Source organism: Coregonus clupeaformis, chromosome 9 (genome assembly GCF_020615455.1).
Source record: "Coregonus clupeaformis isolate EN_2021a chromosome 9, ASM2061545v1, whole genome shotgun sequence".
In the NCBI taxonomy this organism is placed as follows: Eukaryota; Metazoa; Chordata; class Actinopteri; order Salmoniformes; family Salmonidae; genus Coregonus; species Coregonus clupeaformis.
Window position 1 is genome coordinate 19,729,128 of NC_059200.1, and position 14,940 is coordinate 19,744,067.

General features: G+C 45.7%; 1 protein-coding gene across 2 annotated transcripts in view; it reads right to left on the reverse strand.

Moving 5' to 3' along the window:
• The window catches only part of LOC121573433 (alpha-synuclein-like), a 29,535-nt gene extending 17,699 nt beyond the window's left edge, over positions 1-11,836 (reverse strand). The window contains exons 1-4 of one of the 2 annotated variants that reach the window (XM_041885433.1): positions 11,627-11,836; positions 10,495-10,640; positions 10,248-10,277; positions 7,459-7,601 (exon numbers count right to left, since the gene is read on the reverse strand). In XM_041885433.1, coding sequence (XP_041741367.1) covers positions 7,459-7,601; positions 10,248-10,277; positions 10,495-10,615 — 294 coding nt within the window. In that variant the 5' untranslated portion in view covers positions 10,616-10,640; positions 11,627-11,836. Of the gene's footprint in view, positions 1-7,458; positions 7,602-10,247; positions 10,278-10,494; positions 10,641-11,607 lie in introns of both variants that reach the window. The other variant, XM_041885432.1, reaches the window with a different exon arrangement.
• Between the last annotated feature and the right edge of the window lie 3,104 nt (positions 11,837-14,940).

A 14,940-nucleotide genomic window follows, 5' to 3' on the forward strand; every position in this document is an offset into this window, starting at 1 on the left:
TTTAGTTCTGCCTCGCTCCCTTAGAGTTAACCCCACTTTCCATGTTTCACTCCTTAAACCTGTCTTGTCTTCTCCTTTTGCCCCCCACACAGACCCCCGCCACCTCCCAGGATCATAGACGGCCAGCCAGCCTACACAGTCCGCCGGATACTGGACTCCCGGAGGGTCCAGAACTCTCTGCAGTATCTGGTGGACTGGGAGGGCTACGGGCCAGAGGAGCGCTCCTGGGTTCCGGCCAGGGACATCCTGGACCCAGGGTTGATCCGAGATTTTCGCACCCTGGGGCCAGGGTGTTCTGGAAGGAACGTCAGGAGTCGTTCCTAGAGGAGGGGGTCCTGTCAGCTTCCTGCTTCCCCTGTTTGTCTCCTGGCCTCTAGAGGTCAGCTGTGTTCCCCCTTTGCCTTAGTTTTTCCTCATGTGTCCTAATTAGCTTATCTATGTCACCTGTGCCTTGTTTCGCCTTGAGTATTTTAGCTGTGTGTTTTCCCCTTGTTTCTCACTTGGTTATTGCGTCCTGTCTATGTGTCTCCTGCTTTGTCCCACCGTGTCAGTCCTAGTAAGTTATTTGAAGTTATCTTTAGTTTGTTTTTCTCCCCTCGGGGAGTTGTTTTGTTTTGCCTCTTGTTTTGGAACATTAAATCTACTTACCTGGAGTATTGCCTTGGGTGTTTCATTTGGGTCCTACAACATCTCCTCTGTGGCTAAGGGGTAGTACCCCCAGCTCTACACATTTGAGACCGGAGTTCTAGCCCGGCTTGTGACAGTAATGACTGGGGCTCAGAACACAAGCAGGGAACATACTAAAGCTAGGACACTGTAATGACTGGGGCTCTGAACACAAGCAGGGAACATACTAAAGCTAGGACACTGTAATGACTGGGGCTCAGAACACAAGCAGGGAACATACTAAAGCTAGGACACTGTAATGACTGGGGCTCAGAACACAAGCAGGGAACATACTAAAGCTAGGACACTGTAATGACTGGGGCTCAGAACACAAGCAGGGAACATACTAAAGCTAGGACACTGTAATGACTGGGGCTCAGAACACAAGCAGGGAACATACTAAAGCTAGGACACTGTAATGACTGGGGCTCTGAACACAAGCAGGGAACATACTAAAGCTAGGACACTGTAATGACTGGGGCTCAGAACACAAGCAGGGAACATACTAAAGCTAGGACACTGTAATGACTGGGGCTCAGAACACAAGCAGGGAACATACTAAAGCTAGGACACTGTAATGACTGGGGCTCAGAACACAAGCAGGGAACATACTAAAGCTAGGACACTGTAATGACTGGGGCTCTGAACACAAGCAGGGAACATACTAAAGCTAGGACACTGTAATGACTGGGGCTCAGAACACAAGCAGGGAACATACTAAAGCTAGGACACTGTAATGACTGGGGCTCAGAACACAAGCAGGGAACATACTAAAGCTAGGACACTGTAATGACTGGGGCTCAGAACACAAGCAGGGAACATACTAAAGCTAGGACACTGTAATGACTGGGGCTCAGAACACAAGCAGGGAACATACTAAAGCTAGGACACTGTAATGACTGGGGCTCAGAACACAAGCAGGGAACATACTAAAGCTAGGACACTGTAATGACTGGGGCTCAGAACACAAGCAGGGAACATACTAAAGCTAGGACACTGTAATGACTGGGGCTCAGAACACAAGCAGGGAACATACTAAAGCTAGGACACTGTAATGACTGGGGCTCAGAACACAAGCAGGGAACATACTAAAGCTAGGACACTGTAATGACTGGGGCTCAGAACACAAGCAGGGAACATACTAAAGCTAGGACACTGTAATGACTGGGGCTCAGAACACAAGCAGGGAACATACTAAAGCTAGGACACTGTAATGACTGGGGCTCAGAACACAAGCAGGGAACATACTAAAGCTAGGACACTGTAATGACTGGGGCTCAGAACACAAGCAGGGAACATACTAAAGCTAGGACACTGTAATGACTGGGGCTCAGAACACAAGCAGGGAACATACTAAAGCTAGGACACTGTAATGACTGGGGCTCAGAACACAAGCAGGGAACATACTAAAGCTAGGACACTGTAATGACTGGGGCTCAGAACACAAGCAGGGAACATACTAAAGCTAGAACACTGTAATGACTGGGGCTCAGAACACAAGCAGGGAACATACTAAAGCTAGGACACTGTAATGACTGGGGCTCAGAACACAAGCAGGGAACATACTAAAGCTAGGACACTGTAATGACTGGGGCTCAGAACACAAGCAGGGAACATACTAAAGCTAGGACACTGTAATGACTGGGGCTCAGAACACAAGCAGGGAACATACTAAAGCTAGGACACTGTAATGACTGGGGCTCAGAACACAAGCAGGGAACATACTAAAGCTAGGACACTGTAATGACTGGGGCTCAGAACACAAGCAGGGAACATACTAAAGCTAGGACACTGTAATGACTGGGGCTCAGAACACAAGCAGGGAACATACTAAAGCTAGGACACTGTAATGACTGGGGCTCAGAACACAAGCAGGGAACATACTAAAGCTAGGACACTGTAATGACTGGGGCTCCAAATGAGATCAATCCAATTCAGTCTCTGGCTTCGTCCCAAATGGCACTCTATTCCCTATACAGAGCACTACTTTTGACCAGGGCCCATAGTGCACTACTTTTGACCAGGGCCCATAGTGCACTACTTTTGACCAGGGCCCATAGTGCACTACTTTTGACCAGGGCCCATAGTGCACTACTTTTGACCAGGGCCCATAGTGCACTACTTTTGACCAGGGCCCATAGTGCACTACTTTTGACCAGGGCCCATAGTGCACTACTTTTGACCAGGGCCCATAGTGCACTACTTTTGACCAGGGCCCATAGTGCACTACTTTTGACCAGGGCCCATAGTGCACTACTTTTGACCAGGGCCCATAGTGCACTACTTTTGACCAGGGCCCATAGTGCACTACTTTTGACCAGGGCCCATAGTGCACTACTTTTGACCAGGGCCCATAGTGCACTACTTTTGACCAGGGCCCATAGTGCACTACTTTTGACCAGGGCCCATAGTGCACTACTTTTGACCAGGGCCCATAGTGCACTACTTTTGACCAGGACCCATAGTGCACTACTTTTGACCAGGGCCCATAGTGCACTACTTTTGACCAGGGCCCATAGTGCACTACTTTTGACCAGGGCCCATAGTGCACTACTTTTGACCAGGGCCCATAGTGCACTACTTTTGACCAGGGCCCATAGTGCACTACTTTTGACCAGGGCCCATAGTGCACTACTTTTGACCAGGGCCCATAGTGCACTACTTTTGACCAGGGCCCATAGTGCACTACTTTTGACCAGGGCCCATAGTGCACTACTTTTGACCAGGGCCCATAGTGCACTACTTTTGACCAGGGCCCATAGTGCACTACTTTTGACCAGGGCCCATAGTGCACTACTTTTGACCAGGGCCCATAGTGCACTACTTTTGACCAGGGCCCATAGTGCACTACTTTTGACCAGGGCCCATAGTGCACTACTTTTGACCAGGGCCCATAGTGCACTACTTTTGACCAGGGCCCATAGTGCACTACTTTTGACCAGGGCCCATAGTGCACTACTTTTGACCAGGGCCCATAGTGCACTACTTTTGACCAGGGCCCATAGTGCACTACTTTTGACCAGGGCCCATAGTGCACTACTTTTGGAAGACATGAATAGGCGTTACACGGAGGACATGATTAGGCGTTACACGGAGGACATGATTAGGCGTTACACGGAGGACATGATTAGGCGTTACATGTAGGACATGATTAGGCATAACACGGAGGACATGATTAGGCGTTACACAGAGGACATGATTAGGCGTTACACGGAGGACATGATTAGGCGTTATACAGAGGACATGATTAGGCGTTACACAGAGGACATGATTAGGCATTACACGGAGGACATGATTAGGCGTTACACAGGGTTTGGAGATAAAGAGCTTGGTGGCCATTTGGCTACAGGAAATACCACAATCAAACCTCTTTCAAAACAAATCAAATGGACGGGGGATTGTGTCGTCGCAAAGGCGATTAACAGAGAAATCAAATATTGCAATTTGATGAAATAGAGCGCAGACCCCTTCCCTTTTTCCAAATGTTGTTACGTTACAGCCTGATTCTAAAATGGATTAAATAATTATTTCCCCTCATCAATCTACACACAATACCCCATAATGACAAAGCGAAAACAGGTTTTTAGATTTTAGATTTTTTTAACCTTATTAACATAAGTATTCAGACCTGTTGCTATGAGTCTCGAAATTGAGCTCAGGTGAATCCTGTTTCCATTGATCATCCTTGAGATGTTTCTACAACTTGATTGGAGTCCACCTGTGATACATTCAATTGATTGGACATGATTTGGAAAGGCACACACCTGTCTATATAAGGTCCCACAGTTGACAGTGCATGTCCGAGCAGAAATCAAGCCATGAGGTCTTAGGAATTGTCCGTAGAGCTCCGAGGCAGGATTGTGTCAATGCACAGATCTGGGGAAGGGTACCAAAAAATGTCAGTAGCATTGAAAATCCCCAAGAACACAGTGGCCTCCATCATTCTTAAATGGAAGAAGTTTGGAACCACCAAGACTCTTCCTAGAGCAATCTGGGGAGAAGGTTATTGGTCAGGGATGTGACCAAGAACCCGATGGTCACTCTGACAGAGCTCCAGAGTTCCTCTGTGGAGATGGGAGAACCTTCCAGAAGGACAACCATCTCTGCAGCACTCCACCAATCGGGCCTTTATGGTAGAGTGGCCAGACAGAAGCCACTCCTCAGTAAAAGGCACATGACAGGCCGCTTGGAGTTTGCCAAAAGGCACCTAAAGGACTCTCAGACCATGAGAAACAAGATTCTCTGGTCTGATGAAACCACGATTGAACTCTTTGGCCTGAATGCCAAGCGTCACGTCTGAAAGAAACCAGGCACCACTCATCACCTGGCCAAACCATCCCTACGGTGAAGCATGGTGGTGGCAGCATCATGTTGTGGGGATGTTTTTCAGCGGCAGGGACAGGGAGACTAGTCAGGATCGAGGGAAAGATTAACAGAGCAAAGTACAGAGAGATCCTTGATGAAAACCTGCTCCAGAGCGCTCAGGACCTCAGACTGGGGCGAAGGTTCACCTTCCAACAGGACAACGACTCTAAGCACACAGCCAAGACAACACAGGAGTGGCTTCGTGACAAGTCTCTGAATGTACTTGAGTGGCCCAGCCAGAGCCCGGACTTGAACCCGATCAAACATTTTGACGCTCCCCATCCAACCTGACAGAGCTTGAGAGGATCTGAAGAGAAGAATGGGAGAAACTCCCCAAATACAGGTGTGCCAAGCTTGTAGCGTCGTACCAAAGAAGACTCGAGGCTGTAATCGCTGCCAAAGGGGCTTCAACAAATTACTGACTAAAGGGTCTGAATACTTATGTAAATGTGATATCTCAGTTTTGCAAATTTTTATTTCAAGTGTGCAAATATGTGTTTAAAAACCTGTTTTTGCTTTGTCATTATGGGGTATTGTGTGTAGATTGATGAGGGGGGAAAAAGCAATTTAATCCATTCTAGAATCAGGCTGTAAAGTAACAAAATGTGGAAAAGGTCAAGGGGTCTGAAAACTTTCCAAATGCACTGTATAATGCTTAAGACATTACTCAACTGCTGATTACCAGAGTGGTTACAAGGTGTTGCCTAATGTCCAGACCCAAATATTTATTCCTTTTGCAGCCTAACATTTCACTACTTTATCTTATTCATCAGTAGCATTTATGTGTTTGTGTGTGTGTGTGTGTGTGTGTGTGTGTGTGTGTGTGTGTGTGTGTGTGTGTGTGTGTGTGTGTGTGTGTGCGTGTGTGTGTGTGTGTGTGTGTGTGTGTGGACGTGTTTAACTATTCTTGTGGGGACCAGAAGTCCCGACGAGAATAGTAAACAAACAAACATTTGACCAACTGGGGCCATTTTGTTAGTCCCCACAAGGTCAAATGCTATTTATAGGGGGGTTAAGGTTAGAGTTAGTGTTAGGGTTAGAATTAATTGTGTGTCCCCAGAAGGTTAGCTGTACAAGACTGTGTGTGTGTTGTGTGTCGGTAATTCTCTTTATGAAGTCCTTGATTTTTGGGCTCAGATTTGATTTGTTTATCATTTCCTCTCAGTAGCATAATCACAGCCTAATTGTGTAATCCCTCTAGAATGATGTCCCACTAAAACACTATAGTAATCTGTGTGTGTGTGTGTCTGTAACCCCTTATTCATCTAGTCGTAAACGAACGAAGGCAAAGGAGGAAGGAAGCTAAAGTAGTTTTATTCTAATTAGTGAGGTTTTCTCTCTGAATGGTGTTGTTGATTTGTTTTTATGATAAGACCACTGTGCAGGACATGTGTGTGTGTGTGTGTGAATAAGGATAATGTACAGATAATGAATGCAGTGAATGTTGAATACCAGAGACAGTTGTACTAAGCTCATTAGGCAAGTTATATCCCTTCAAGAACCAATGGGTGTTTGTTATTAATTGAATTGACCATTGAACAGCAGTAAATATTGCAGATTGTCCCTTTAACTGAGAGACCATGTAAGAGCAGCCTGAATAAACCCTGTTGCTCTGCTGTTGGTTTGAAGATTAATCATCACTACTACAAGGCCAGCTTTACCTTTATCTATTTGTTTTGAAAGAGAGACAATCATTTTTCATCTTCAGAGACCGTCGGGGCTGCAAATTGTGTCAGTCTTTCAGGATATTGGACCTCACTTCTCTCTCTCTCTCTCTCTCTCTCTCTCTATCTCTCTCTCTCTACCTTCCTTTATAAAAACAGACTTTCAAACAGACGATGGAGAATCCATCCTGCTTTTTATGACTGAGAACTAAGAACGCCAGAGACTATAAGAGGAGAAGAAGAAGCTATCTGTGGAGGACTGAAGGTCAGGGTCCATTTTGACACAGACAGGAGCAGCCAGTAAATAGCTGTCATTTAAAATGGATGGAAAATGTTTAATTGAAAATGGAGGACAGCATTGAAACGCAGTAGGTCCGTTCTGATGAACGAATAGCAATGGTTGCCTCGGTTTTCTCTCCTAACATGTGGTTAAAGTTCATCCCCTGACAAACATGTATTCAGTCAGACAACCATAAAGTACATACCAATATTTTCTCCTTATGAGAAAGTTTAGCTACAGAGAACCACAACCAATTCACTGCTAATGTGATGGTGAGACAGAGTGACGATAGCTGAGATAGAAAATAAGTTCCCTCTGAAAACACATTTGTGCTGAAGAAGAAAAAGCAAGCCACCTGTTTGTCATTCATCTCAATTCAAATGGTTGTTGTGAAGGAAGAGACAGAGACGTGGAAAGTGTGTGCCAGAGGGAAGGTATCAAATATTAAACAAGAAAGGCATCGCTCTCAGGTATCATTCTCACCTGTTTGGCTGGGTCTTTCTTGACCAATCCGGTCGCAGCAGCGATATTCCCCGCCCCCTCCACAGTCTTGTTGCACACTGCTGTGACACCTGTCACCATGGCTCCGCCCACCTGGGACACCCCAGACACCGTTTTACCTGCAACTGTGGAGACAGAGAGCGAGACCGTAAAAGAGAGAGACAGAGGGGGAGAGAGAGGGGGGGGAATATGAAGAGGTAAACATCCAGAGGTAAATACTGTATCTCATGGTTAGAGAAGATACTGTTATGATATGGGGGAAGGTTAGTGTTAGGACAAAGACAAACACACTACCAGGATACACTTCCACAAGCCACCACCAGGTGGCAGCAGCAGCCGGGTCTAGGTGTTGAGCTAAGCCTTGATAAGCACAGCAGGTGCTGCCAGTTAAGGGGGTGGTGGCAGCTGGCAGAGCCGTGAGGCTGCTGGGTTTGTTTGGTGGCCATGAGGCCTTTCCTTTGATTTTTTGTCTTTAGTTTGGGCATGCCTTTGATATTTTTTCATTTTGTTTCGTCACCATCTGAATAAATAATATTCTACTCGGTCTGGCTGACCAAGAGGTCAAGAGAGGCAGAGCAGGCCTTGGATCAAGGTAAGGTTGCTGTCTCCCTTGGCACATGTACATTCAACACCTAGACGCATACGCTGATTTCTCACATAGATGCACATCTTAAATCAGGTTACATACCAGGTAACTAGGTCTAAGACCCCTAGACTTACGGTAGGCTAGTTATTGGTTTTGGTAACAATACCCATTAGCCTGGTCCCAGATCTGTTTGATAAAGGCAAATCCTGTGGTCTGGATTGTTTGCTATACAGCTCAAACATATCTGGGACCATCTATCCTGGATGCCCATGGTCCCTATTAAGGTATAGGAACTAAATTCTCATGATATATTATTAACCATAGTAACCTCTGCTCTGCTCTAGTCTAGGCATGGATAGCTTACCAAGGCTATAACCAGAAAACCTGATTAATCTAGTGACTGGTGGCCATGACAGCAACAAAACATGACTCAAAGGAAGATACAGTCAGGCACACTCCCCCACACACCCCCCCCCCCACACATCCCCCTACACACACACACACACACACACACACACAGACACACACACGCACACCCCACACACACCCCCCCACACCCCCACATCCCCCCCACACACGCACACACACCAACACCCACCCACACACACACACACAGACACACACACACACACCCACCCCCACACACCCCCACCCCCACACCCCCCACACCCCCCCCCTACACACAGACCCCCCCCACACACACACACACACACACCTACACACACCCCCCACACAAACACACCTACACACACACACACACACACACACACACCATTCACTCCAATCATAAGACAATTCAGGTACTGAGGACATTCAACATGTAGCCTATCTTTCATTTCAACTGCAAATGTGAACAGCTGAACAGTGACTCCAAGACAGAGTACACGCTGTCTCTTTCAATTCAATGGAACATAATGAATTCTGTGAGCAGTGACTCTAAGACAGAGTGTATAGGCTGTAAAGGTGAGCTGTGACTCTAATACAGCGTGTATAGGCTGTAAAGGTGAGCAGTGACTCTAAGACAGGGTGTATAGGCTGTAAAGGTGAGCAGTGACTCTAAGACAGAGTGTATAGGCTGTAAAGGTGAGCAGTGACTCTAAGACAGAGTGTATAGGCTGTAAAGGTGAGCTGTGACTCTAAGACAGAGTGTATAGGCTGTAAAGGTGAGCTGTGACTCTAAGACAGAGTGTATAGGCTGTAAAGGTGAGCAGTGACTCTAAGACAGAGTGTATAGGCTGTAAAGGTGAGCAGTATAATATCACTGGTATTATTACTCTGCTGACATTGGTGTCACAAACAATATAGACCATGACAATATGATCTCTGCTGGCATTGGTGTCACAAACAATATAGACCATGACAATATGATCTCTGCTGGCATTGGTGTCACAAACAATATAGACCATGACAATATGATCTCTGCTGGCATTGGTGTCACAAACAATAGACCATGACAATATGATCTCTGCTGGCATTGGTGTCACAAACAATATAGACCATGACAATATGATCTCTGCTGGCATTGGTGTCACAAACAATATAGACCATGACAATATGATCTCTGCTGGCATTGGTGTCACAAACAATATAGACCATGACAATATGATCTCTGCTGGCATTGGTGTCACAAACAATATAGACCATGACAATATGATCTCTGCTGGCATTGGTGTCACAAACAATATATACCATGACAATATGATATCTGCTGGCATTGGTGTCACAAACAATATAGACCATGACAATATGATCTCTGCTGGCATTGGTGTCACAAACAATATAGACCATGACAATATGATCTCTGCTGGCATTGGTGTCACAAACAATATAGACCATGACAATATGATCTCTGCTGGCATTGGTGTCACAAACAATATAGACCATGACAATATGATCTCTGCTGGCATTGGTGTCACAAACAATATAGACCATGACAATATGATCTCTGCTGGCTTTCCTGCTAGTTGTTTAGTGTGTGTGTGTGTGTGTGTGTGTGTGTGTGTCTGTGTGTCTGTGTCTGTGTGTGTCTGTGTGTCTGTGTGTGTGTCAGCAATTTTATTGTATTTTATTATAACGTATATAAAATAATTGATTAAACTAACTGTTCATGTTGTAATGTACTATACACAGTAGATTCTTTTCTATTAAATAGCTTAAATGGTGGTAATGGTGACATCTAGCCTACCTGTTGTGACGCCATCTTTTGTTTTGTTGCCTATGAAAAGAACAAAAACAGGTGAAGGACAGGTGACAAATAATTAACATCCCATTGATTGATCTTGCGGAGCATCACTGTCATTCAATAAAAGTATCACTTTATGTTGGCTGATTAAAACCATTGACATACAGAATTTCTAACATTCAACGTCTCAGCAATGATTCAACAGGAAGTAATGACAAACAGCATGTAGACTACTATTGTCAACACCTACCGACAAAGATAACACCATCTTTTGTCATCTCAGCCGCCCCAGTCACTCCCTGCTTTGTCTTCTCTGCAGCTGCCACGACCCCGTCCTTGGCTTTTGAGAACCCCTTCATTAGCGCATCCATGACTGTCCAAATTAAACAGCAACAGCTGTGGAGATATCAAAACGTGCAGCGCAATCAGCGCTGTGAAGAACTTCTCGGTAACCAGTGGTGTTACGGTGTGGGAGGGAGGAAGAGCTTAGGGTTTAGCCACGCCCACCTTTCTCTTTCTATTGACAGCCAGGTCTGGTTTATCTGGCTTAAAGACCCAATGCAGTCGTTTTTATATCAATATCAAATCCTTTCTGGGTAACAATTAAGTACCTTACTTTTTGGGGGGTTTATCTGGCTTAAAGCCCCCCTAAAAAATAAATAACATCTAAAATCTAAATATATTTCTCAAGCAAGAATTTTGCTAGGACTGACTGGGAGTGGTCTGAGTGGCGAGCGACAACTGAAAACAAGCTGTTATTGGCAGAGAGGTTTGGAACTTTGAATTTACCGCATGGAAAGCCGAAACTCCTGCCCATGCAAACATGCTGATTTGAAGGTCGTGTGTAAATTGTATTTTCAACCAGCAACTATAAGGAAATAACACTGATAAAATGTTTTCACAATTCTACAGTGTTAGTTTCAACTGTTGTACAATATGATACAGAACACAGGAAAAACTGAATTTGGACTACACTGGGCCTTTAACATGTTTTAAAATTCGCTTTCACATGCATGACAATGGACATACGTTATAGAGAAACAGAAGGCAGGTAGCCTAATTCCCGTTTGAAGCCTTGGTGATGCCGACTAGCCAGTCTAGCCTACAACAATTGTTGTCAGCACACATCACATCTGTTCTCCAGAAACGGTGCCTCTCCATTTGGAGAATTGTATGATGGCTACAATATGTCACCACAACTCAGCCTACTTTTGTCATGATCAATTCCGATACTCAGTCTTACATTTTTAAATAGAGAAATTTACAAACAATGTTTTTAATGGGAATAATGAATTATAAAACAAAATCTATCAAGATATTCTCGACTGGTGTTTAAAAAAATGTCATTCGATTTGCTACAAACCTGTGGATTGTTCGCACACCTGTAAATTGCCTTCCAACTTCCCTTTCGACGCTGAAATTCTTCTTCTTTTAAAGACAATTCAGCTCTTATGTCCTAGAAGTCGAGAAAAACCTGTTGCCTTGTTTTGTAGAACGAATCGATTTAGCCCTGCAGGTTTTGAAACCGACACTTCTCGGCTTTGGAACCAGTCAGAGAGCGCGTGTAACCCCGTGGTGCTGATGCTGGGAGAGCTCGAGACAGAATGGTTGCTTTACCGTCTGCATCCCACAACCCCCCCCCGCCACACACACACACACACACACAATGGCAGCCCAAATTCACCACCACTATTCTCCTGTGCGTGGCAGGTAGACCTTGTGTTATCCATCCACGCGAGTTAGTCATCAATAATTTCAACGAAAGTCTGATACATAACCGACACCGATTACACATGCATGGTTGAACATCCATCCACCACATAATGACAATTTCACATCATCAGACTATATGATAATAAATCATAATCGATTTGACAATGTGAAGGCTTGATCTTCTGTGGTCTGATATTCTAAGTATAGGCTTAACACACAGTATAACATGTAGCCTAGAGCATGCTTGTGGTTTACAATGAAGTACCCCTATAGCATGTATAGCCTATCAAAGGAGGAAAGTTCATCTTACATGCTCAAGAAAAATTAAGCTAATTTGATTAGGCCTATACTGATTGATTGGAATGGAGGTTAATAGAGTTCGCTGAGCTACTCTTGCATGATGACCCAAGGACTTCCTCAGACTTAATGCCTCTATAGGCCCTGTAGGCTTTGGCTTGGTGAAATAATGCAGTTGATTAGCCTACACATGCCGTCATTTGTCATTAATCAAACAGTTCTAGCCAATATAGTAAATTCAGCTTGTTATGGTCGTGGTGGGTGGTCATGATTGGATGACAGTTTATTATGGTAGTCGTGTGTGGTCATGCTTGGATGACAGTTTGCTATGGTTGTGGTGGGTGGTCATGCTTGGATGACAGTTTGCTATGGTCGTGGTGGGTGGTAATGATTGGATGACAGTTTGCTATGGTCGTGGTGGGTGGGTGGTCCTGATTGGATGACAAGCATCATGGGAGAGATGATGAATGACTGGTAGAACACAGAGAGGTAAACAGATGATGTCAAACACTGTAATTACAAATAGCATCTCTGTATCTGACCACCTACCCCCCTCATCCCTACTTCCCCCAACATCCTCCACCCCCCTCTGTGTTTCCTGCCAACTCCTCCTGCCTCGTCACCACCCTCACCCTCATCCCTCTCTCCTTCTCCCCCTCCTCCTCCACGCCCTCCTCCTCTACCCCCTGCCGTCCCGTCCCCTCCCCCATCCTGCCACATCCTGTGGACCACCCTTGGGGCCCAGTCAGTCTCTCTCTCTCGCTCTTTCTCTCGCTCTCTCTCTCTGCACCTTCTCTCTCTCTCTCTCTCTCTCTCTCTCTCTCTCTCTCTCTCTCTCTCTCTCTCTCTCTCTCTCTTTCTCTCTCTCTTTCTGCACCTTCTCTCTCTCTCTCGCTCTTTCTCTCTCGCTCTCTCTCTCTCTCTGCACCTTCTCTCTCTTTCTTTCTCTCTCTTTCTCTCTCACTCTCTGCACCTTCTCTCTCTCTCTTTCTCTCTCGCTCTCTTTCTCTCTCTCTCTCTCTCTGCACCTTCTCTCTCTCTTTCTTTCTCTCTAACCCTCTGCACCTTCTCTCTCTCTCTCTCTCTCTCTCTCTCTCTCTCTCTCTCTCTCTCTCTCTCTTTCTTTCTCTCTCTCTCTGCACCTTCTCTCTCTCTTTCTTTCTCTCTCTTTCTCTTTCTCTCACTCTCTGCACCTTCTCTCTCTCTCTCTTTCTCTCTCGCTCTCTTTCTCTCGCTTTCATCTCTCTGTTTCAAGCTGAAAGTTACAGTTACGTTGTTTCCTCCTGAAATCTTCAGGGTTCCGGATGCATTAAAAAAAAAAAAATATGACAAAATGTGCTGTGATACCCTGCTCATTACAATGTGACTGTTTGAAATGTTTACATGACAACTGGTACTATATTTAAATCTAGATAGGCCTAATTACAGTGTTTGTTTTCTGGGTTAGGGTTTTGGCCAGATAAACATTGATTCTAGTAACTGTGCATGTTTGTAATGTAACACAGTTTTCAAACAGAATATGTTGCTGTGTTTGTGCTACAGGATCTACATTCACCTTAGGCTACTTTACATTTTTACATTGTATTCGAATTTCAATCTTTCTCATAATTATAGGAATTATTCCACTATGCCATGATATAACATGCAAGACAATGACTGTGACGAAGCCTGTAAAAAAGGATAGGGTGTTCACCTGTCCCTCTGAGGACTAAACTAGTTTGCTGGATTGGATACTGAATCGCCATAAGGCTGCCGGCCGGAGCAGTAAGGATGCTGTCTTGACTGACTTGTCACTCACATCACCATCAACCAACACACTGGAGATCTTTAGGGTTCTTTAATGGATAACTGTAGATAGTGGTTTTACATAGGTAGAAAATAGAGAACATATTATAGTACACAATAATATGCAATTGTCACGATCGTCGGTGAGAGAGGAGGACCAAGGCGCAGCGTTGAATGCGAACCTATTTATTTATATAATGATCACACGATCAAAACAACAAAACGAAAACGTGACGTCCCTGGTTACATACACGAACCAACACGGAACAAGAAACCACAATGAATGAATGCCTAACGGCTACCTAAGTATGACTCCCAATCAGAGACAACGAGCTACAGCCGTCTCCGATTGGGAGCCACCCTGGCCAACATAGATATACAACAACTAGAACCAACACACATGAAAACTCACACCCTGGCTCAACATACTAGAGTCCCCAGAGCCAGGGCGTGACAGTACCCCCCCCTAAAGGCGCGGACTCCAACCGCGCCAACCAAATACCACAGGGGAGGGACCGGGTGGGCACTCCGCCTTGGCGGCGGATCCGGCTCCGGGCATGATCCCCACTCGCTCTCTAACCCCCCAAAGTACCCGTGGTCCGGTCTGGCCCTGCTGACCGGAGCTGGACTGCACACTGGTGGAGCGGATTGCTCTAGCTCCGGCGTGAAGCAGCTGACCCGTGCTGAACCAGGCACCAGTGGAACAGGCACGGGCTGTGCCGGACTGACGACGCACACCACTAGCTTGGTGTGGGGAGCATGAACGGCCCGAGCCGGGCTGACGAAACGCACCCCTGACTTGGTGCGGGGAGCAGGAGCGGGCCGAACCTGGCTGACGAAACGCACCACTGACTTGGTGCGGGAGCAGGAACGGGCCGAGCCGGGCTGACGGCGCACCACT